General features: G+C 45.6%; 1 protein-coding gene across 1 annotated transcript in view; it reads left to right on the top strand.

Moving 5' to 3' along the window:
• The first annotated feature begins 403 nt into the window (after positions 1 to 403).
• The window catches only part of EXT1 (exostosin glycosyltransferase 1), a 284,462-nt gene continuing 262,750 nt past the window's right edge, over positions 404 to 22,115 (top strand). Inside the window, exon 1 of the mRNA XM_038555385.1 lies at positions 404 to 2,036. Coding sequence (XP_038411313.1) covers positions 1,075 to 2,036 — 962 coding nt within the window. The 5' untranslated portion in view covers positions 404 to 1,074. The remainder of the gene's footprint in view (positions 2,037 to 22,115) is intronic.

Genomic DNA, 22,115 nt, shown 5'->3' with positions numbered 1-22,115 from the left:
CGCCCCGCGCCCCCCGCGCCCCCGCGCCGGCGCCTGGGCCCGCGGCCGGGGGTTATGAATGGGCGCAGCGGAAGCACCGCCCCCCCCGGACGTGACGCTCAGCCAATGGCAGCGCGGGCTGCGTGGATGGATGAGGTCAGCGCTGTCGTGTCGGGAATGGAATGTGTAAGTGTAACATTCAGAACCGGGTAACACTCGGCGACCGAACGCGGCGGTCGGCGGCGATCGCGCGGGGGCCTGCGAAGCGCCGCTCGGGGCCGGCTCTGCCCGCGGGGAGGACGCGCCGCCGCCGCCGCCGCCGCCGCCGCCGCCGCCGCCTCCGCCTCCTGCAGCCGGGCCGCCGCCGCCGCCGCGCGTCCCGGGGCCGGCCCCGCGAGCGCAGCAGCAGCCCGAGACCCCGCCGGAGCGCCGGAGCCGCTGCGGGAGCGGGCGGAGAGACATGCAGGGATTCGTGAGGTTACGGCGCCCCAGCTGCAGGAGGCACTAGCGGCCGAAGCCGGGCAGCGGCCGGCGGACTTGGCGCGCCCCGAGCGCTCTGCACGGGAGCGCGGAGGAGGAGGAGCCGGTGAAGTTGCTTTCCCGGGGCTCGTTTTGCACGCCGCCGAGGGGAGCCCGCGGAGGCGAGGGCGAGGGCGAGGGCGAGGGGACCGCTTCGCCTCGCCATTGATTGGGCATCGGCAGCCTGTTTTTTTTTTTTTTTTTTTCTGCCTTTCTTTCTTTCTTTCTTTCTTTCCCCTTCCCCCCCCCCCCCTTTCTTTTCCTCCGTCTTGTTGCATGCAAGAAAATTACAGCCCGCTGCCCGCCCGGCCGCCCCGGGTGAGGGATCCCCGGCCCCGCTCCCTCGCGTCCATTGTGCAAGCCAAAGATGAGAGACCGAAGGGGAGAAAGTTGAAGAAATCGCCCACATGCGCTGGATCAGTCCACGGCTTGGGGAAAGGCATCCAGAGGAGGTGGGAGCGGAGAGTTTGAAGTCTTCACAGGCGGGAAGATGGCGGACTGGAGCTGAAAGTGTTGATTGGGAAACTTGGCTGATCCTCGCGTTTATTGACGACCCTCTTGACCCAGGCAGGACACATGCAGGCCAAAAAACGCTATTTCATCCTGCTCTCAGCTGGCTCTTGTCTCGCCCTTTTGTTTTACTTCGGAGGCTTGCAGTTTAGGGCATCGAGGAGCCACAGCCGGAGAGAGGAGCTCAGCGGTCGGAATGGCTTGCACCACCCGAGCCCGGATCGCTTCTGGCCCCGCTTCCCGGACGCCCTGCGCCCCTTCGTCCCTTGGGATCAGTTGGAAAACGAGGATTCCAGCGTGCACGCCTCCCCCCGGCAGAAGCGAGACGCCAACTCGAGCATCTACAAAGGCAAGAAGTGCCGCATGGAGTCCTGCTTCGATTTCACCCTTTGCAAGAAAAACGGCTTCAAAGTCTACGTGTACCCGCAGCAAAAAGGGGAGAAAATCGCCGAAAGTTACCAAAACATTCTAGCGGCCATCGAGGGCTCCAGGTTCTACACCTCGGACCCCAGCCAGGCGTGCCTCTTTGTCCTGAGTCTGGATACTTTAGACAGAGACCAGTTGTCACCTCAGTATGTGCACAATCTGAGATCCAAAGTGCAGAGTCTCCACTTGTGGAACAATGGTAGGAATCATTTAATTTTTAATTTATATTCCGGCACCTGGCCTGACTACACCGAGGACGTGGGGTTTGACATCGGCCAGGCGATGCTGGCCAAAGCCAGCATCAGTACTGAAAACTTCCGACCCAACTTTGATGTTTCCATTCCCCTCTTTTCTAAGGATCATCCCAGGACAGGAGGGGAGAGGGGGTTTTTGAAGTTTAACACCATCCCTCCTCTCAGGAAGTATATGCTGGTATTCAAGGGGAAGAGGTACCTGACAGGGATAGGGTCAGACACCAGGAATGCCTTATATCACGTCCATAACGGAGAGGACGTGGTGCTTCTCACCACCTGCAAGCATGGCAAAGACTGGCAAAAGCACAAGGATTCTCGCTGTGACAGAGACAACACCGAGTATGAGAAGTAAGTGGCTCGGCCTTCAGGCCGCTGCTGCCGGTCAGCCCCGGGCCCTGCCCACCTCAGCCAGGTGTGAGGTTGGGGTGGGGTGGGGTGGGGTGGGGTGGGGGTGGGGCACAGGGGCCCTCTGGCCTCTTCCCTCCTGCCCCCGGGGGCCTGGGACCCAGCAGCCTGGCTCAGTCAGGCAGGCGGCTGGGAGCTGGGGGCCGAGAGGTTGAGCTGCTCGGGCCGGCGGAGAAGCCCGGAGCACTTTCCCGGGCCAAGTAGGCGACAGTGTCTCCCTCTTGCTTGGAAACCCTGCAGGGCCATGTGTGTCTGTGAAAGGTGTGGCCTCGATCCAAGTTTGGGAGCTGTGCTTCACCAGCAGGTGCGGCAGGGTGTCTGCGAGGAGGTCCGGGGACCCCCGAGGGGGCTCTGAGTCCACCCACCGCCGTGCGCAGACCTTCCCCCCAAGGTTGATGCTTTCTTTGCCCTTCTCAGGAGCGGGGGTCCTGCTTTCCCGGGAATTCCCCAGGCTCCGATCGTCCGTTCCCGAACGCCTTCAATTTATGTTAGCGGTGCAAGTGCTTTAATTTAAGCTGCTAAACTTTCCTGTGCCTGTCTTCTCCCTACCCTCCGTGGCACTGACTTTTGCGAAGGGAGACCTCAAGCTGATGCGGGCCTGTGATCATTCATTCATTCATTCATTCGTGTACGTGTGTTTGCACGTTTGTATCCTATCTCCTTCCTAGGGAGAAGCTGTTTTTAAAATCTGGGCCTCAGCCCCTCTGGCTGTAAACTCCAGTTGCTAATTTAGATTTTCCTTTCCCTTTTGTCTTTATCATTTGCATGTAAATCGGAGACTGTTACTCTCTGAATGGGCTGGAGATGCCTCCTTACCCTCCGTAGTGAGGCTAGTTTTGTCCAGTTGCTAAGTAACCGAGTCGGATACTTTGTAGCCTCTCTTTCTCTTCCTTTTCCTTCCAGGGACAGTAACCGACTCCCGGGATTTGGGGTCAAAGCCGGCTGCCACAAATCCGCCTTAGCCTGAGCTCGGGCGGGTCGGTTTCCGAGTGGCTGGGGTCGGAGCCCCAGACCCTCAACTTCTGTCTGGCTGTGAAAGAGTTAGTGAGCTCCTACGGTGCATTTCCACGTTACGCCAGTTAAGAAGCAGAGCAGCCTTGTGCTGCCCAGGGAAGGAAGGGGAACCTCGCAGCTGAGTACAAGAGGAACTGGCAGAGGTTGGCAGATTTTGCAATTGATTCATGAAATGCAGAATAGGGGAGACGCTTCGCAAACCTGATTGGCACAGGGAGGGCCGTGGTGGGGAAGGCAGCCCTGAAAATGAAAGGTTTGATTGTTGTCCGTGGATTTCCTCAGACACTCAGGCCTCTGTGGGAGGGACTGGAAGGGAAATTAAAGTCCTCCTGTACTCGATCATAGACACTAGAGCAGCGGGGCTCAGGCGCTCGGCTTCCCCAGCCCCCACACCTCTTGCCTTCCCGGCGCAGGAAGACCCGAGGCTGGGCTCAGTCGTGAATAATCTGTATTTTACTCTTCTTCGGGGGCAGTTAGGTGTGAATGCTGGGTTCATTTGCAGTGGATTAAAATTTTCTCACAAGAGACACAAATTGCGGTCAGTAAATAAACTGCTTTGTTTACACGACATTTACATTGCCCTGTTCCTGTGGGTGCCCGTAGGAAAAAAAATGCTTATAGCCTTTCAGGAATTTCTTTGTCTGGCTTATGCTGGAGTAACTCGAGATGAAGTCTAACCTTTCCGTGTCTTCTAAAGCAGTCTCACCCGAATTTTGTGGAAGGTTTCCGGTGGTCCTCATTCTCCCAAAGGAGCTGGAGCTGAGTTCTGAGCTTAGGGAATTGGGGAGTTATACATCTATTCGGGAAACGCGCCTCCATCCAATAAAACAATCGTCTTTTTTTTTTTTTTTTTTTTTTTTACCTCCTCCTTCCCCAGATAAATATTTCATCTCTGTATTCTCTGCCGAAGCATTTGCTAGAGCTTGGCAGTGAAAGGAGGAGGAGCTGGTTTCATAGAACCTCTAATTTTTGCCAATTAAATCTAACTAATTTTTGACCTCTTTGGGATGGGGGCCAGGAAATCTGACACCCGTACTCTTGTTTTGGGTGTGTGTTTAAAGACCACAAGGGGTCAGGCCCTCAGGATTGGGGCTCATCTGAAACGTGGCATTTTTGTCAGGAAAGCAAGTTTGCTCTTTCTTCCGAGCAGGGATTTCTTTAGCAGAGTCCCTCCTGGATGTTTTTCACGGTCCCCCTTTGCACACTTTTCAGCTCTAACCTTGTTCAGTAGGACGGGACAGTGCTGTGGAACGTTCATGCCCATTAGCCTGGTCTTCCTGGAGTTTTACCTCCTTCCTCTCATTGGGTTATCAGAACCCTTGATCATGGAGATATAGTGCTTGCAAACATTATTGCTTTTTTGCTGTTGACTTTTGAATTTCGAAACACATGACGATGAAGACTGAGCTCGGAAACACAGTGACAGTGCTCATGCCCAGCGAGTCACCGTGCGCTGTGCTGGAAACCAGCAGCAACCCCTTCACGCCCTGTTGTGTTCTGTAAGTCAGTCTGGCATATGTGAGATGCAGAGCTCCAGCCCACTGCTGATCTCTCTCCAGGGTCTTAGAGAAGGAAGTGATATTGAGGTTAGGTCTATACAAGTCATGTAAGTCTGACTTCTCATACTTGACCCATAGTGTGACTTTTGATTTATTACCTCGGGTGTCAGCTTATCCTTCTGTGGAATGGGTTTGCGGGTACTTCAGGGGCGCTGGACGCTTTCATTTGGAAATGGCTTATAAAGACGCGATCAGTTTTCCTCCACTTGTCTTCTTCATTAGCAGGTGCCTGTGAAACATCTTCAGTTTAATTTGCTGCCACCAGCAGCCTACATAGAAGTTTGCCCTGGACTTCTGAGGTCTGATAATTAGATTGAAAATTTATGGTGTCATGGCCTTGTAAGGATACTGCAGAAGTGTACCAACTTAAAAAAAGAAATAGTTGCTCTTTGTGGAACCTAGCCTTATGTGATGGCGAAGAAATAGTGCTAAGTGGTTGAGGACTTGCAGCTCATCTGCACTTTTGTGAAAATCAGACGTTCATTAATGAAAGTATCAAGGACCTGCACAGAATGAGCTTTTCTCTTGTAACAGCAATATTTTTGAGCCAGACTTCCAGGATTATATTAAAACATCCATTTTCACGACACCCATAATTAATTTTCACCAGTTACATATATTAACAGATGTAGGTGATACTGGCTAAAATAAGTTGCTGCAGTGATTACATGATTTGTAGTGAGGCTTTAGAGAAATTCTGTTTTATTCCTTTGAGCTTCTTATGCACCCTTAGAAAACTATGGTTTTTTTGCATGAACTTCATAGTTCAAATCCCTTCAAAGGGCATTATTGTGAAGCTTCAAATTTGGCTTTCTGAAATGGAAGAAAGAGAAGGAAATGAGAGGTGGCTTCTATCTTTGACCCCTCCAAGGAAAGCAGCGGTGAATATTTTAAGCAGCTCTTCTGGGAATAGGCAGGATTTTGTGCAGGCCTTTTTGCTATCTTTTCCTGTGTTTGCTGAAGCTGTAACTCACAATCTTGGTATTTTTAAGGGTCCTGGAGCTAAGTGATCATTCAGCTTCCAGTATCCTCATTTTACAGATGTGGAAATGGAAGGATAGAATGTCTAAGGGATTTGCTTAAGGTGGAAAAAAAAAAACAAAACTGGTTGTTGGTGGGGGTGGGGGGTGGGTGGGTGGGTAGCCAGCCCTTGAATGCAGGCCTTCTGAATTTTCCCCCTTGACATACAGTGTTCCATTTTCAATTACAGATACACTTGAAAGCTTTCCAGCTGCTGGGAGATCCTTACTGATGCTCTTTCTTAGGGGATTTCTCTTGGAAACCTTTGGGGAGCTGATGAAGACCTTGGACAAACTTTGAAGGAAAAAATAATCACCCCTAAACCCCCATACGTGCACCATTTGTCATAGAATTTTAAGAGTTGATACACAGCCGCATCCTTAGACTTTCAAATTCTGGCTCTAGGGCTTACCTTCTGCTAACTAAGGTGTAGGTCCCTGAAGCTGTTTCGCCAAAGTAGAAGGTTTTTGGACCTTTCAATTTGGCCTCAAGGGATTGAGGGAATAGAGTATGAATTCACCGAATGATAAGGTGAATACAGATGTGTTCATAGGAAAAGAAAATGTGCACAAGTAATCATTTTAAATGATTACTTGTTTATTTCTCATCATCCCAAACTATATTAACAGACCCCTGGAGCAAGTTCATGATCCAGCCGTGAACCTTAGGTGAATGTTTTCCTCCTCTAAAATGAAAGGCGGAAATTGTGCTTCTTAGGTTTTTAAAATACGAGTGCCTCTCCCCCCAGAGTTGTATGATAGCACAAAAACATTTCTAAAATAAACCATACAAGCACAGTTTAAAAATAAAGATAGGGAACATTATGCAAAATTATGAAATTGGCAAGGGTGTCTTTTTGCACCAAGGTTCTAGGTCTCTCTGCTACCCTTAACCTCCACCTGAGCTTGTTTTCTGGAGAGGACCTGGGAGCCTCATTTACAAGGAATCCTCCAAATAGAGGTAGGCGTGCTGTGTGTTACCTCTGGAGGACATTTACGAATTGCTTGAGTCCAGTTCAACAACCACCTCGGTTTAGAGTAGAATCTGACCCACACCAGGAGCCTGCAGGATTGTGTCATACAGCGAGTGGCTTGGACAGGCCCTCCTGAGGGAAGGCCACCTTTGGTTCTCCTGAGTGTGCCAGTGACTTTAGCTAGCACAGACTTGCAAAGGGGGCGATTGTTGTCTTTGGCCTGTCCGAGGCCTGTAGCTCTGCCTCCCCAGAACACTGTGAGAAAATGACCTCGAGTATGCTAATATCACACCAAAGGTTGCACTTGATTCATTCTGGCTTCTTGGCTGCTTTGCTCCAACCACGTTGCACGGTGTCCTGCGAGGCCATTTTACAGGTGTGTACACTGAGATCAGCTGTGGGGAGTTGGTTGGTCTACTGAGGCACAGCTTTGTAAGTGGCTGACCCGAGGCCACAGGCCTAAGTGTTTTGGTTCCAGTTCTCTTGTTCTCACCAGGGCCTGCTGCCACCAGAGGGAAGCAGGTCAGGCCAAGTGATCACTGACCTCTGCGGTCTCCTGAGCATGTTCCATGTTCAAATGTGAACAGTGGGCTCACGTTTCCATGAGCTCAGTGATATTGCTTTTATTTAGAAGCTCTTCCACTTGTGACCAAATTCTTTGACTAACCAGGCCCTCCCTCAACACTGGAAGATCTGTCGAGCACCTGTTACTGGAATTCACCTTTATTAGCTCCTTTCAGCCTTTCGACAACAGTGTGAGGTGGGTTAAGTCCCCATTTTACAGATTCAGGTGCGGGCCTAAGAGCTTAAAGGAGCCCAGAGTCGCAAACCTGGTGAATAATAAATAATGGTGTCATAACTGGGGACCTTGGATTCCCACTTTGGTTCTTTTTCCCCTCCACACAATGTTACTGCCTTAAAGAATCTAATGAAGTCTCCACCTGTTCTGATGTTATTTATTAGTGAGTTTAGTGTCATTCAGGTGTTTGTATATCATATCTTTTTTTCCACTCCTTTTTTAAATATGCTTCCCAAGGAAAAAAATTGATCTCACAGTTATATCACCTAGGTGGCTCTTAATTTTGACATTTAAGCATTGAACTCCTTCACCTCTTCCCATCATAACTTTGTCTATGCAGATTCTGCTTTTAAGTCTCTCTCAGAGCTCTCCTAAGAAAAGGAAGGAGGAGGACTGTGTGACCTTTGCCCTCACCCATAGTGTGCAGGGTGTCCCGCTCTGGTTGCAGGTGAACTGCGAGACAGATGAGACAGGAGTGGCTGTTGCCCTGGGGAAGGAGGTGAACAGCATGTTCCGGTAGGAATGGGAGACCCAGTGGAAGTTTCCATTTCTGACAGAATGGCCCAGGTTTCTGGAACACCTCACACCACTGCTCCCAGGTCCTCAAGCTCCCTAAAGAAGAAGAGTGCTTAGAAAATTATAAAAGCTATACAGACAGTGCCTTTGTGGCAAATTGGGGGGAAATAGAGAAGGTATACATGTTAAAAATTAATTTTTTTCTCTAACCTCCTTGATAAGAGCTCCCCATTATAAGGACTAACCACTATGATTGAGCTTCGGTGTCATCGGCCTGTTATACATATATGCCTTTATGATTATATCATTCTATCTCTGTGGATCCAAGTACCTCGTAGAGATATGATAATTATCATTTAATTAATAGTAAGTAAATAATGCATTCAACACATTTTCCTTAAGTGCGTTGTTTGTGCCAGACTCACGGGCATTGGAGCTGGGGCTGCAGTAGTGAACACCACACACTTGACCCCTCTCACCATTCTAGTCTATCGGGTTTGCGGTCAGACTTCAGAGGTATTTTTGCATGTTGCTTTTTTTCTCAACATTACCCAAGAACATTTTCCACTCCTGCTAAATAGGAAAATCCTATTAAAATATTAAACTAGGATTTAAAAAAAATAAAATATTGAAATAGGATTTTAATGGCTACATGTTTTTTTTTACTAATTCCTAGCTCATACGATAGTTTATTTAAACATTTGCGTTTTAAGAGATTTGTTGTTTATTGTTTTTCATTTCTATTATATAAGAGTTTTTTAGTGTTTTTATCATAAGTAAGTCTGTGATGATTATCACTTGAGTATGGAGCAGTTGTCTTTTTCATGGTCAGGTCTCTTGGAGAACAACACAGAACCCCTCCTTCCCCCCCCACCCTGCACCTACCCAACCCCATCTTTTTGAGAGGAACAGCTATTTTTGAGGTGAGGCTCAGCACCCGTTTGGTGAAGTAGCCATCATTAAAGACTGCTTAGATAAACATTTGTAGGTGTTAATTGGTCCTGCAGGGGGTCTTTGAAGCTCCCACAGCTTCTCTTCCCTTTGAAGTTTTGTTTTTGCCTGAGCCGAGAACCTCCGGGATCCCTTAGCAAGCAGGCCCCCTCTGCCTTGGCTCCTCACTGTGCGACCTTGCCTGGGCCTTGGGACCCGCAGCCTGCCCTGCTGGGTGCCGGCCCTCGGCCAGCGGCTCAGCACAGCCCCGGCTCTGTTCCCTGGGGTTGTTGACTCGTGGCGCACGGGGGTGAGTTGGGGCAAGTCTCTCCCCTGGGCATCCAGTTAAAGTCTGGACTCTAAGTGCCAATGAGACCACTCTTCTAAGTGATTGAAAAACTGAGACTGAGGGACGCCTGGGTGGCGTGATCCAGGGTCCTGGGATCGAGTCCTGCTTGGGGCTCCCTGCAGGGAGCCTGCTTCTCCCTCTGCCTGTGTCTCTGCCTCTCTCTGTGTGTCTCTCGTGAATAAATAAAATCTTAAAAAAAAAAGAAAGACACAAAATGAGACCAAAATCAAAAGCCAACCGACAGTTTATGGTCTTGTTACATTCAGGGCTTGTGTTGCATCTCATTGCTTTCAGCAGTAATGCGAGGCGTGGGGTTACCATCCTTGTTGTGTGTGCCCTCTGGTCTTCTTGGAGAACCTTTAGAAGGCAGCCTGTGAGCCCAGACCGAGGAAGGAAGTGACCCCCACAGATTCCTGGACGGGGTGCCTGACCCCTGCCTCAGTTTCCACACCTGCGAGTGGAGATCCTGACCTGTCCTGGAGGGGTCCTGGAGGGGTGCCGGTGAGGCCGAGGGGATGCACATTCCTTGTAAATGCTAATGCGTTCTGCAGGGTGGTGGTATTATTAAGAACCGGCTTCCTGCCCTTTTCTAATCAACCACAGTGGTTTGCTTAGTTTCATAACATGGCTCTTCTTAACTAAGCCACAGAAATAACTCTGTTCCTCTCTTCCTTGGTGCCTAATCCCCGGGAAATTGTGATTGATGCCCTGGAAGCACAGCTCTTGTGTCCGTGGGCTGTGGAAAGAGCTCCCTGCGGCCCTCCCGCTGGAGCAGGCAGGTGGCCTGGGCAGGAGAGGGTGGTCTCTGGGGCAGTCAGGCACTTCCTTGACCTCATATCCTCCAGGTTCCCTGGCTGGCTGCTCAATGAATGCAGGTGACTTTTTTTTTTTTTTTTTTCTTTTTTTCTTTTTTTTTTTTTTTTTGCGGTGGACTTGTGTGGTTGAGGGTGACATTTGGAGGCACTTGTCCTATGGAGCTCAGCTCCTCAGTAGCCTCCCTGGGCTCTTTCGGCAGGCCTGAAGTTCCCAAAAAGCAGAAGAGTACCCAGGCCACTTTAAGTCACTGGATTTATTTGAGGGGACGTGGAACAGACGCCGATCTGGAACTGCTCCAGTAGGTTCTCAGAACTCAGCACAATACCTGTCTTCCCATCGGGGCCTTCCTATCTCCCTTGGCTAGCACCACTGCCCCTGTGTGTGTGTGCCAGCTACTGCCCGGGCTTTTCTGGAAACTCTACCCGGGCCCAGGAGGAAGGTGGTCTGATTGGCTTTACTGTTCATCGTTTCTCCTTCTAGGGAGAGCCATTCACATGAGGCCACATCTGGGGTATGGTGGTGATCTCATCAGTTAAAAGACTGCCCTGCCACATTGCCACTCGTGATTTAATTGGCCATCCTTTTGCAAAGAACCAGCCTGAAGTTGTTTCCTGGAACAGGGGACTGTGGTTAGGGGAAGTTGGCTGTGGCAGGCACTGTTGAAGCCATATCCTGTTGGCATGACATATTTGAGCCCAGTTGATGATGATGATAATAGCAGTAGCAGCTAATATTTCTTGAGAGTGGGTACCTGGTAATGGGCAGTATCTTCTTCAGCCTTTATGTTTTTTTGTCTAAAATAACGTATTTTAGATGCAGAGGATCTTTATAAGTGACTTGCCTGAGAGCACAGAGCGGGGTTATGAGCTGGGCCCCTCTCGCTGCTGAACCTCCCTTCTTCCTTACGTGACCTGTCCTGCACAGCTGGAATGGAAGTCATCCACACACTCACGAACCATAGGGTCGTTGACTGAGCATCACTTGGACTTCTCCCCTAGTATTTATTTAATCTTACTGTAGAGGGACAGTTCTGACCAGTTCGGTGATCTCCTTTCCCAGCCCACAGTAGGTTAGAGGCAGTACGTTTTAAAACGAGAGGGATTCTTGCAGACAGATCTAGGAAGAAGGGACAGCTGGCAACCTGAATGTGAGGAAGTAGGCCAGGAAATTATCAAATGTAATGCCCAGAAGAAGTAAAGAAGCACTGCAATTTGAGAACAGCTGGCCCAGGGCCCGGGAGTGTGTCCTAAAGACTCTTGAGGAGTGTGCCTGCAAGCCCCACCACCTAGTGCCGTGCCTGTCACTGAGCAGAGCTCCTGTAAATATTTGATGAACTACATACACCACAGTGCAGTGTTGACCGTGAGCCATCATTTGTGTACACTGTCCTTTGTTAAAGAAAGTAGAGCAACAAGTAATGCATTTTAGAACTTCTTTAACCCTGATGGTTAAAACAAAAATATTACTCCAAAGAGTAAGTTCTCCATTTGAATGCTTGTCTACCAAGCCCAGCCAGTTCTCCAAGGGCCCTAGATACATGGGTCGTCCTCCGAGTTAGCATTGGATTTCTGGTGTTTGTTGCTAACTCAGATTTCTTGGGTTTTATGACACATATCAGTACTTTAAAGTTATGAGAAATGAAAAGTTTCCTGGTATTGCGGTGTGGGCCTGTGACGGTAGCTACTCTTGATTGACTGATACCCAGGATGACTTGGGCTGTGGGCTCAGGTGAGAGAGTGGCCCTGGGCTGGTGCTGGCCAGCTTGCCCCTCCCCAGGTCTCGTACCTAGAGGTTGGAGATTGGGGAAGGAAGGTGCCTTGGAGAGGGGAGGGGCATCAAGTCTGGTGCTTGTCCTGGCGGGCATGTTGGAGCAGAGAACCTCAGCTTGCTTTGCCTCTTCCACCCTCCTAGGGGTGCCCAGGATGGGAACCAGTGGGTGGAGGTATAAAATGGATGTCACACTTCCTACATATGGTCTAGCACCTTGTCAGATTGGTGGAAATCATCGTAGCACCACTGACAAATGTCACCGTGCCACCACCCCAGCTGAACCTGGCCTGGAGGCTTCTTGACAGTTCGTTCACGTGATCATCAAGGTACAGGTGTTGCAGTCTGCGTACCTGGCCATCCCCAGCCCCGTGGCAGAGACCACTCCTCCTCCTTCGTCTCCCTACATACCCTCTTCTGTCTTTCTTGGAAAACTATCCCCCTGCTCCATTTTTCTTCTTCAAGAGTTACTTCCTGATGCCTCAGTGTTGGTCAGATCCCCCCAATAATGTGTTCAAATAGAACATCTAATACTTGGCTGCAGCTCTGGTTTTATATTCTTTTAACTCTTTATTTTTCTTTTTTGTTAGTAGATTGTACAGGCCCCATGGCAGGATTAGTGTTGACTTTTCGTTAATTTCCTCAACAGATAGGTACTGAGCACCTACTGTGTGCAGGCAGTGGGGATTCAGCAGTGAACAGAACATCCCTGCCCTCTAGATGCTCACCATCTGTCTACTGGCCAGAGGCTGATACCTACCAGCGATGGCGTATATTAGAAGGTGCTAGATGCTGCGAAGAAAAGCAGCGCATGGAAAGGGGTAAGGGCTGTGGATCTCAGCCTGGGGAGTTTCTGGAAATGGGGCTTGGACCCTACCTGTGGCCAGGCGACTCTCCGGGGTGAAGTTCCAGGTTTTTAAAAAGCTCACCCGGGGATTTGGGGGCACTGTGAGAGTAGGGGTGAGGAAGGGTTTTTGAGTGTTAAATATGGAGGGGAAGGAAAGCCTTGTTGGGAAGGTGATGTTGCGCTCTGTGGCCCTTGTATCTTCGTAGCTGGGCACCAGGCCTGACCCACCCATACCAGGCACTCAGTGTTGGATACATGAAAACAACTTCTATTTACTTAACTAATGGCAATGTTACCACTGCTGACCTTGTATTCAAAGTACCATTTATTCAAAGTACCGATTCTCTAGCTGAAATGCTCTGGTTTACAGCACAGGTCTCCCATGTGTCCTCTGGGTTCATTGGATCATTTGCTGATTCAACCTAGAGTTTTTTTTTTTTTTTCTTTTCTAATTTTTAGAAAACAATATTTTAAGTAATCTCTAATGTCCCACGTGGGGCTTGAACTCACGATCTGGAGATTAAGAGTCTCATGCTTGGCCAAATAAGCCAGCCAGGTGTCCCTTTCATTTTCATTTTCTTCCAATAGACTCTGTAACCCCTAGGGTATTTTTTTCTTTAGTTTTTTTAAAAATATTTTTCTTCCTTCCCTCTCCTCTCCTCTCCTCTCCTCTCCTCTCCTCTCCTCTCCTCTCCTCTCCTCTCCTCTCCTCTCCTCTCCTCTCCTCTCCTCTCCTCTCCTCTCCTCTTTCTTTTCTTTTTTTCCTTTCTTTTCCTTTCTTTCTCTGTTCTGTTGGGTAAGAGTATCAGTGAAACTAAATTTTAGTATGTGTGCTGCCGAAGCAAGCACTCAGTAAAACCAAATTAAAATGAACTGAGGGAGTTTGCTGCATAATATGAACTCAAAAAGTTGATTGCTATAGGAGAAACCATTATGACCTTTCTATTATTTAATTTTAACAGTCTATAGATATTGGGACTTTCTGCCCCTCCTTCCTTGCAATTTTTCTCCCAGCTGGTCGGTGGAATATAACTTTTGGCATGCATTTTTTTGCTCAGGTTACATCCAAATTCTGTTAACCGCTATTGAAGCATTGCCCCAGAGTATGTAATAACATAGTGCTTAATTGAGCTATCAGGCTCCTAATGAATTCATACTGAGATTTATCATTTAATTAAAGAGCAGAGGGGGAAAAAAAGCAAAGGAAAGGTGTATGATTGTTTCTCTCACTGGCCTCCATTTCCTGTGTTTAAAATCTCCTGGTTTGTTTGTGTTAGCTCATCCAGGGGAGAGCGAGTACAAGTGCTCAAGGTATATGGATAAAATGGAGGATGCAGTATTTCACAATTATTTCTAATAGGTTTTAAAAATTGATTCAGATTTGGTGGCAATCATTACGGCACTTGATTAAATATGAATTATGTTATATATTTTTACAAAGCTCTCGATGAGGTCATTCTCCAAAATTATTTCTAGGTCTGTATATATAAGCCAATCTGAAAATCTAATCACGGGGAATCTGATACTGAAATGCTTTTGCTTTACTGAGAGGCAGAGAATAATTTTTTTCTTGAAAACACCATTTCTTATATCCTACGTGCTCCTTTAAAATTCACACTGCGTTAAAAAAGCTACCTTTAAGCAACACCTTTCATGGTAACTGCATTTTTAAGTACGCAAGTATAATGTTGCAAACCTGTAAATGTAGGGCAATCTTTTATTGATTCAAAGAGTCGAAATGTGGAATATTTTCTGTATTTAGGTTGTAGAGTTATATTACATGTTTTTTTTTAAATGAACAGTATTTAATGTTAAGATAAAATTTCAGTACCTCAACGTTTAGTATAGTTAAAAGACAGAGTAGTATTTCCCTATACTTACTTTAGATTTAGCCATGTGTAAGAAGTAACCTAAGTGGGATAAAAGAGGCCAACAGGATTAAATATCAGAACAGATTCTTTTTAAAATTGAGGTGTAATTGACATTTAACACTGTATTCATTTTAGGTATATAGCTTAATGATTTGATGTATAGCAATTTTTTTCTTGTGATGAGAATTTTTAGGATCTTTCTTAGCAGCTTTTCAGTATACAATACAGTATCATTAATGACAGTCAAACATGCTATATATTGCATCCTCAGGACGTATTTGTCTTATAACTGGAAGTTTTTGCCTTTAGATTGCCCATTTTGCCCATCCCCCACCCACTGTCTTTGCTGACCACCAATCTGTTCTCTGTATCTATGTTTGGTTTTTTTCTAGATTCCACATATAAGTGAGATCACGTAATATTTGTCTTTCTCTGTCTCACTTCTTTTACTTAGCATAATGCTCCCAAGGTCCTTCTAAGTTGTTGCAAATGGCAGGATTTTCTTCTTTTTTTTTTGAGGCCAAATAATATTCCATTGTATATCCATACCGCATTTTCTGTATCCATTGATGTGTCAGTGGACACATAGGTTGTTTCCATGTCTTGACTCTTGTAAATAAGGTTATCAGAATAAATCCTAAGTTTCTATGAAAGTAAGCTAAGAAACGAGCATCCTTAAATCCACAGTACAAAGCAGATATTCTGTGGGGGATATTGGTGACTGTTTCAGTCTCCTTGAACCTGTTTCCCTCATCTGGTTTTCCTTCACAGAGACATAGGAGGTCATGGCTGATTGCGACTCCTGTGCACGTACGTTTGTCTGTGTGTTTGTCACATGTTTGTCTGAAGACACGAGCTTGGTGTTTAGTCATGGTATCTCAGATAGTTTTGTCTGGAGGGCAGAACAGTAAGATCATGGAAATGACCTTAAAGATTCAGCGTAACTCTTGCATTACATAGATAAGGAAATAGAGATCCAGGGAAGTTGGGCAATTTGCCCAAGGCCATGTAGCCAGTTGTGACAGAATCAAGAATGGAAGATACATTTCTTGACCTCCAGCCAAGTATCACATGCAGATTATTCAAGAAGGCTCTGGAGAGTACTAGTACTAGTAATAGTAATAGTCAACCATTTGACTTCCAAATGGTTGGCTCTGTCACTATGAAACCTTGGGTGACTTTCTTCTCTGCTTCCGTTTTTTCCCTGGTAAAATGGGAATAGTAATAATTCCCACCTCATAGTGTTGTTCCTATGAGGATATGAGTTACATTATACATAATGTGCTCAGAATGGTGCTTGGTACATGGTAAGCGTTCCATCAATAACCGCCGTTAACCATTGTCATTAATCTGATCCATTAAAACACATCAGACTTGTATCATCTCAGACTTAGCATTTGTGTGTCGTTGTTTTCATTTCTTTTATTTGCCCTATTTACAGCTCATTATAATTGCAGTGTGCCATATGATACAGTAGCTTGTCAGTCATAGAGATGCTCAAGGTGGTTTGGCAAGTGCCCAGGATTCCAGCCACCTGTTGTAATTGTTGCCAGCATACAGTAGATTTTCATTTCTGGGAAGGTGTTCAACCAAGAGTCCGACGCATTAATCTGACTTTGTGTCTTTAAAAAAATTCTTTTTCCTTTACCAAAGTATTCTGTTTTCCACCAGTTCTGTGAAGCTGAGCAATCACATGGGTCTTTTTGTCCCTGCCTTTTGAAAATGCATTAAAACAGTGGCAGATGTGCCAGCGAGATCACCTGAAATGACTTTCTGAGATGAACCTGTGTGAGCTGGAGAAGATAAAACTAGTTTTTCTTCTCCAGCAATTCAAGTAGCCAAAGGAGTGATTCCATCATGATGGGGTACTTAGCAAGTCAGGAAGCAATAGCGATGGATAACTTTCTACTTCTCACAATTTGCATGGCTATTAACAATTGATGACTTTTCCTTTAGGATGGCATTACCAGAAGCAGCAGTGCCTATCCTTGATGATAAACTTCTAAGGGCAGTCCAGGTGAATGTTAGGGAGGAAACTGTAGCCTGTGTTTTGAAGATCTGCGAGGGTTCAGACATGGTGTAACTTGCATTTTCATCCTTTCCCCCAGGGGACACAGCTGCAGTGATGCACAAACACATCATAAGAGCACTTCCATAATACCATTTTTGCCACCAAATCCAGATGTGATCTGATTCCTACTGGATTCCACACGGTAGCAGTCCTTGCTATGATTGGAATATGCTATGGGTGAAATCCTGTCCCTCAGAACTTCATCATATCAAAACAAACGAAAAAACAAACGTATTAGAATGGTATTATATTCTTGTCGAAAATCACAGAATCACAGAGAGGTCTCTGACAGCAGCTTTTGAAAAAAGGATTCTGGCGAATGGAATGGTTCACTAAGTATAAGTAAAGCGAAACCTTCCTGCCCTCAACCCCAATTTGATATTGTTTTAGTCCTGGACAAAGAACAGGCATATATTTTATGCACAGTGGTGACCATAGGCCTGTATTTGCATATGGAATAAATATTCAAAAATCCAATTTTTTTTTTCCTGGAAACATTCCTGCGTCAGGTGTTGGATATTATTTTCTGCCAAGAATTGAGGTGCTATTTTAAAAAATGCTACCTTTTTGGTACCCCTTTTCCTTGTCCTGGTGTCATCTTATCTCTTCTCCATAAAATAAAAATTGCCTTTCTTTCTCCCAGTAAACTGACTTGTAGATTCAGGTAGCAGAGAGATTAAAAAAAATAAAAATACTGTATTGTATTTCCAATTAGCTCATTTAATTAGATGAGGTGAATTAATTGGATTTTTTTGACATGTCTCAAAGTCTGAAACACTTGGTTTTAGAATTCCCAGGTACCGTGGCTTGGGCGCTTTGTCACCTCGCGCCTAAGCAGGAACTGGTGTAAGACCTATCATTTGAAGGCTGTCATTTGAGTTCCCCTTGGGGGTATAAAAATGGTCTAGTGATTTTTCAGATAACAGAGCATAAATCAGCAGGCTCTTTGGCCTGCCCTTCAGTCCAGGGCTTTCCCTGGTTATCACCAGCCTCATCAGCAGAAGGCTCGATTAAGCATTTCTCTGTCCACACAGGGCAGGTGAGAAGATCATTGGAGGGACTCTCGGAAGCTTTTCTCCCCTCACTCTCACTCTCTCACCCTATGTAATTTTAGGGGTCGGGCAGGCAGGCTTTGGGGGTTCTTCTGTCTTGTCATGACAGGGCCTGGAGAAATTCTAGAACTTGGACTGGGGCAGTTTTAAACCTTAGGTCATCCTCCTTTGCAGTATTATTACTTAGTTGTGTTAAAAAAATTTTTTTTAAAGATTTTATTTATTTATTTTTGACAGAAAGAGAGAGTACAAATAGGGGAAGGGCAGAGGGAGAAGGAGAAGCAGACTCCTCACTTTTCAGGGAGCCTGACACGGGGCTCGATCCCAGGACCCTGAGATCATGACCTGAGCTGAAATCTAGAGTTGGCTGCTTAACTGACTGAGCCATGCAGATGCCCCTAATTACTTAATTTTTATCTCTCAAGTTTTATATACCTTATGGGGTAAAGCTGGCTCATTCTCCTCTCTACCCTAGAGTTCACCCCCTACAGCACCAGTTTGCTTGACAGTGCCTAGTAAATGTCATTGTATTTTATTTGATGAGCTTCAAAGACTTTCTTTAAGTCTAGAAATTACTGAACCAAGATGGATGGAAGAAAGACTATATATTCTGGAGTTCTTCATCTTCTTTTAAAATTTTCTTTAGCATTTACTTTTTACAAACACAAATCAAGAGGGCCAGACCAAAAAAAAAAAAAAAAGGATCACCTCCATTCTTGATGGAGAAATGCATCCAGTAGGCTCTTTCTCTCTACCATTTATTTGCCTCCAAATAGCTTTTAATCACAAAGTTGGGATATTTCACACTTGATATTCTACTTGGACTCAAATTGGTAAGTCCATTGTAAGTCATAAGTTTGTAGTAGTCAGATATAAATCAGGTCATCATCCTGAATGTCAGCTCCAGGGAAACAGAGATGGTGTGTATTTCTTTTTAATCTGTTTCCCTGGCATCAGCACAGTGCTGATCATGTGGTAGATCCTCAAGAAATACTTGTAGATTGAGTGTCTTTGGATCTTGGTGGCCTGTTAGTGCAGAATAAAAGATCTGGAACTGACTTACTCGAATTCTTTAATTTTGTTTGGAATCAACAACCCACAGGGGATGTCTAGTAGGAAAATATGTTTAGAAGAATGTGTCCTTTCCACCTCCCACCTTGAGTTTCAGTCTAGTAGGAGTGAAATTCAAGATTCGCCATCACATAATAATTTGCAGCTTTGAAATAACCCGTGTCTTTGTCATTTTAGCTATGAATAGGTTCCCAATCGTTGTATCCCTAAAAGCCTACTTTACGGAGCTTGAACCACACATTGTATTGTCTAGGATGGGCCTCGTTCTTGGCCAAGTATAGTTGCTGTTGCTTCAAAGCTTGCTGCCTTTGGGGGAGCTGGCTGAGAGAGTGAAGTCATTGCGGAGAATTGTGGTGCATCCAGGCAAATCCACAATGGAAGGACCATCCATCCGTTCATTCCTCAGTGCTTTGACTGCCCCCTGCCAAGGAGGGGACCAACCGTGCTGTTGGGAACAGAGCTGCAGTCCTGCTGTCTCCTGATGAACGAACGGTACACCAGCATGCCATGCTCAGCCAACCACTTGCAGTGCGATCATTTTTCCTGGACTCTAATTCCGTAGCATAAACCTGACCTAGAGGCACAGAAATGCAATTCTGTGGCATCCTCCACCAGGGACATGGCTTCCTACAAGCTGGCTTGAGTTTCCATGGTTCACATCTAGGCCACTTCATTCTTTTTTACAGACCTTCAGTTGACACTTTTCTAAAGAGCAGCACCTGGCATCTCCCACCACCACTCACAACGATGGATTTTTTTTTTACCACTCCTCTCTTCCCTTAGGTACTCTCTGGCTGTTATCAGGGAGCCATCAGAAGCACCTTGTGGCTCTTCTGAGATCCCTCCCCCCAGCCAGAGTCACCCTCACCTATGTCGTGCTTCTTCCTTTTTGTTACTTTTATTTTCATAACAAACTCTTCCTCCCTCCTGTGAGGATTTGAGCTCATATGCGTGCCCAAGTGCATGTACAAACACATGTGCGTGTGCACACACACTTTCTTCCTGCCCCTTGGCTTTTCCTTCATTCTCCTGCCATTCATGTCAAGCTGTTCTACCCTAAGAATTCTCATCTTGGAAACTCAATTTTACATTTAACTTTGAAGACTGAGCCTCCCCAAGGGTTACAGCATAAACCACTATCTGGTGATGTTTTGGAAAAACAAAACAAAACATTTCTTTTAAAATTCAGATTGCAGGTTGTGGAAGTAATACTTGAGCATTGTTCAAAGTTCAAACATTACAGAAAGTGAAATGTACCTATAATATGTCCCCCATTTGCTACCTTAATATTTATATATATAATTCTCTTTCCTAATTTCTCATTTTAATTACTTGTGTATTAAGCATAATTCCAGGTCCATACATATAGATCTCTCACTTTTATTTATTTATTATTTATTTATTTAATATTTATTTATCTATGATAGTCACACAGAGAGAGAGAGAGAGAGGCAGAGACATAGGCAGAGGGAGAAGCAGGCTCCATGCACCGGGAGCCAGACGTGGGACTCGATCCTGGGTCTCCAGGACCATGACCTGGGCCAAAGGTAGGCGCCAAACCGCTGTGCCACCCAGGGATCCCAGATCTCTCACTTTTAACAGCTGAAGATATTCTGTTGGAAAACAGCCCTTTGATTCGATTATAATAGAGTGTAAAATGGATTTGACTACTGATCATAGTCTGTGTTCCTATATATTCACCCCCAATTTTTTGGTCAGAATGAGGGGTAGCCCAAGTTTCTGGTTTTGTTTTTTTTTTTTTAGCAGAATGAGGTTTTTTTTTGGAGGGGTAACTAGTTTAAATGCTTTGATTTCTCAGTTTTCCATACTTGTTTAAAAATCAATTTTAAGGGCTAAAAACAACTTAGGATTTTAATTGCTTTTTTAAACGTAAAAATCATATACAGTGTATTTTTTTCTAGTTAACCAAGAGACCCTAATAGTCTCCTGTAGAGGAAGAATTAGAAGCTGTGCCCCAATCAGGATGACTCTGAGATTCGAATCACAGGGGTGGAAGCTGGGGCATGACCCCTTCAGTAAGCGTGATTGGGAAAAGATTTGTCCATATTCCTTGTGGAAAGGTGGTAGCCGGATACAATTGCAAGCTGTTTCACATTACTTCACATAGTGCTTTCCAAGCATCTGTCCGTGGTCTCTCTTGGCTCTAGTGCGTGCAGGTCAGGACCGGCTGGGCGAGATTGAGTCCAGCATTGGGGCTGAGAGTGGATCTCACTCAGATTTCATCAAAAGCCAACAAGAAAACAAAAGCAAAGAGGGAGAGAAGTAAAAGAAGGACACCACATTTTCCTCATTGGGGGGCTAAAATCCTGGGTGCTGAATTTTCCTTTTCGGATTAGAACTGGGTTGAACAGATAGGATTTATTTCTGAGGTTGTGTGTCCATCGCTGCAAGAATAATCCAGACAGGAAGAAGCTGCCGGATTTTAGTGTGACTAAAACTGTGTCTCCTCCTGCTTTTTTTTTTTTAAGCATGGCTGTATTCACCAGAGAACAGTCTGACATGTCCTTCTGTAGTGAGTGCTTGCAGATCAACTCTGCCAGAGATCACCATCCAGAAAGAACCATGCCAGAAATCACTTTGCATTTTTCTCATGTAGCAGAAATGAACCTGGTTCATTCCATCTCAACAGCTGTACCCAAAGGGCTCAGGGTGGACCAGACTGATTCATAAAGGAGGGCCAATGTAGGCTCTGGTTCAATATGGATGCTGTGAAGATGGGCAATTTTTTTTTTTTTCTCACCTCCAGGTTTCATATTTCCATGAACACTGGCCTTCATTTTCCCCCAAACCAGTCTGTGAATGACCTCCTTTGAGTATCCTTGCTGATTTCACTCCAAAGTAATAGGCCTGGGAATGTCCTCTTTCTCAGCTCAGCAGGAGAAGGGGTAGGAGAAGGGGTATTCCACAATTGTGTTCGATGCATTTACTCTCTACCTGCTGGCTTCAAACAGTATTAATTTTTATGTGTTCATTGTGCATTGTGTTTAATTAAAAGCAGTTCTATTCGCAGAGGTACTTGTAGGATTTTTTTCCTCCTGAAATGAATAAAACAAATAGGCATCTGGTATTTGTTTTGTAGAACACAATCCCCATAAAATGAAGAGTAATAAAACATAATTATCTGTAAAGGCTTGTTTTATAAGCCTGAGAATGGGCTTGTTTCTACCAAGTTTTTAAATTCTACTCATATGATAAAGACTCTCTTTAACAACAAAAGCGTCCCGATTACATGTGTGAATTCAACTCATCTTTTATTAAACAAATGTTTTTTTTTCTGTTATAGTGTGCATGATAAGAGTTTGTCATCACATTTCTCCTACACACATTATGTTAAAGGAAGGTTCTG

Source organism: Canis lupus, chromosome 13 (genome assembly GCF_011100685.1).
Source record: "Canis lupus familiaris isolate Mischka breed German Shepherd chromosome 13, alternate assembly UU_Cfam_GSD_1.0, whole genome shotgun sequence".
NCBI classification, from domain to species: domain Eukaryota; kingdom Metazoa; phylum Chordata; class Mammalia; order Carnivora; family Canidae; genus Canis; species Canis lupus.
This window is presented reverse-complemented; position numbering and strand designations above follow the sequence as displayed.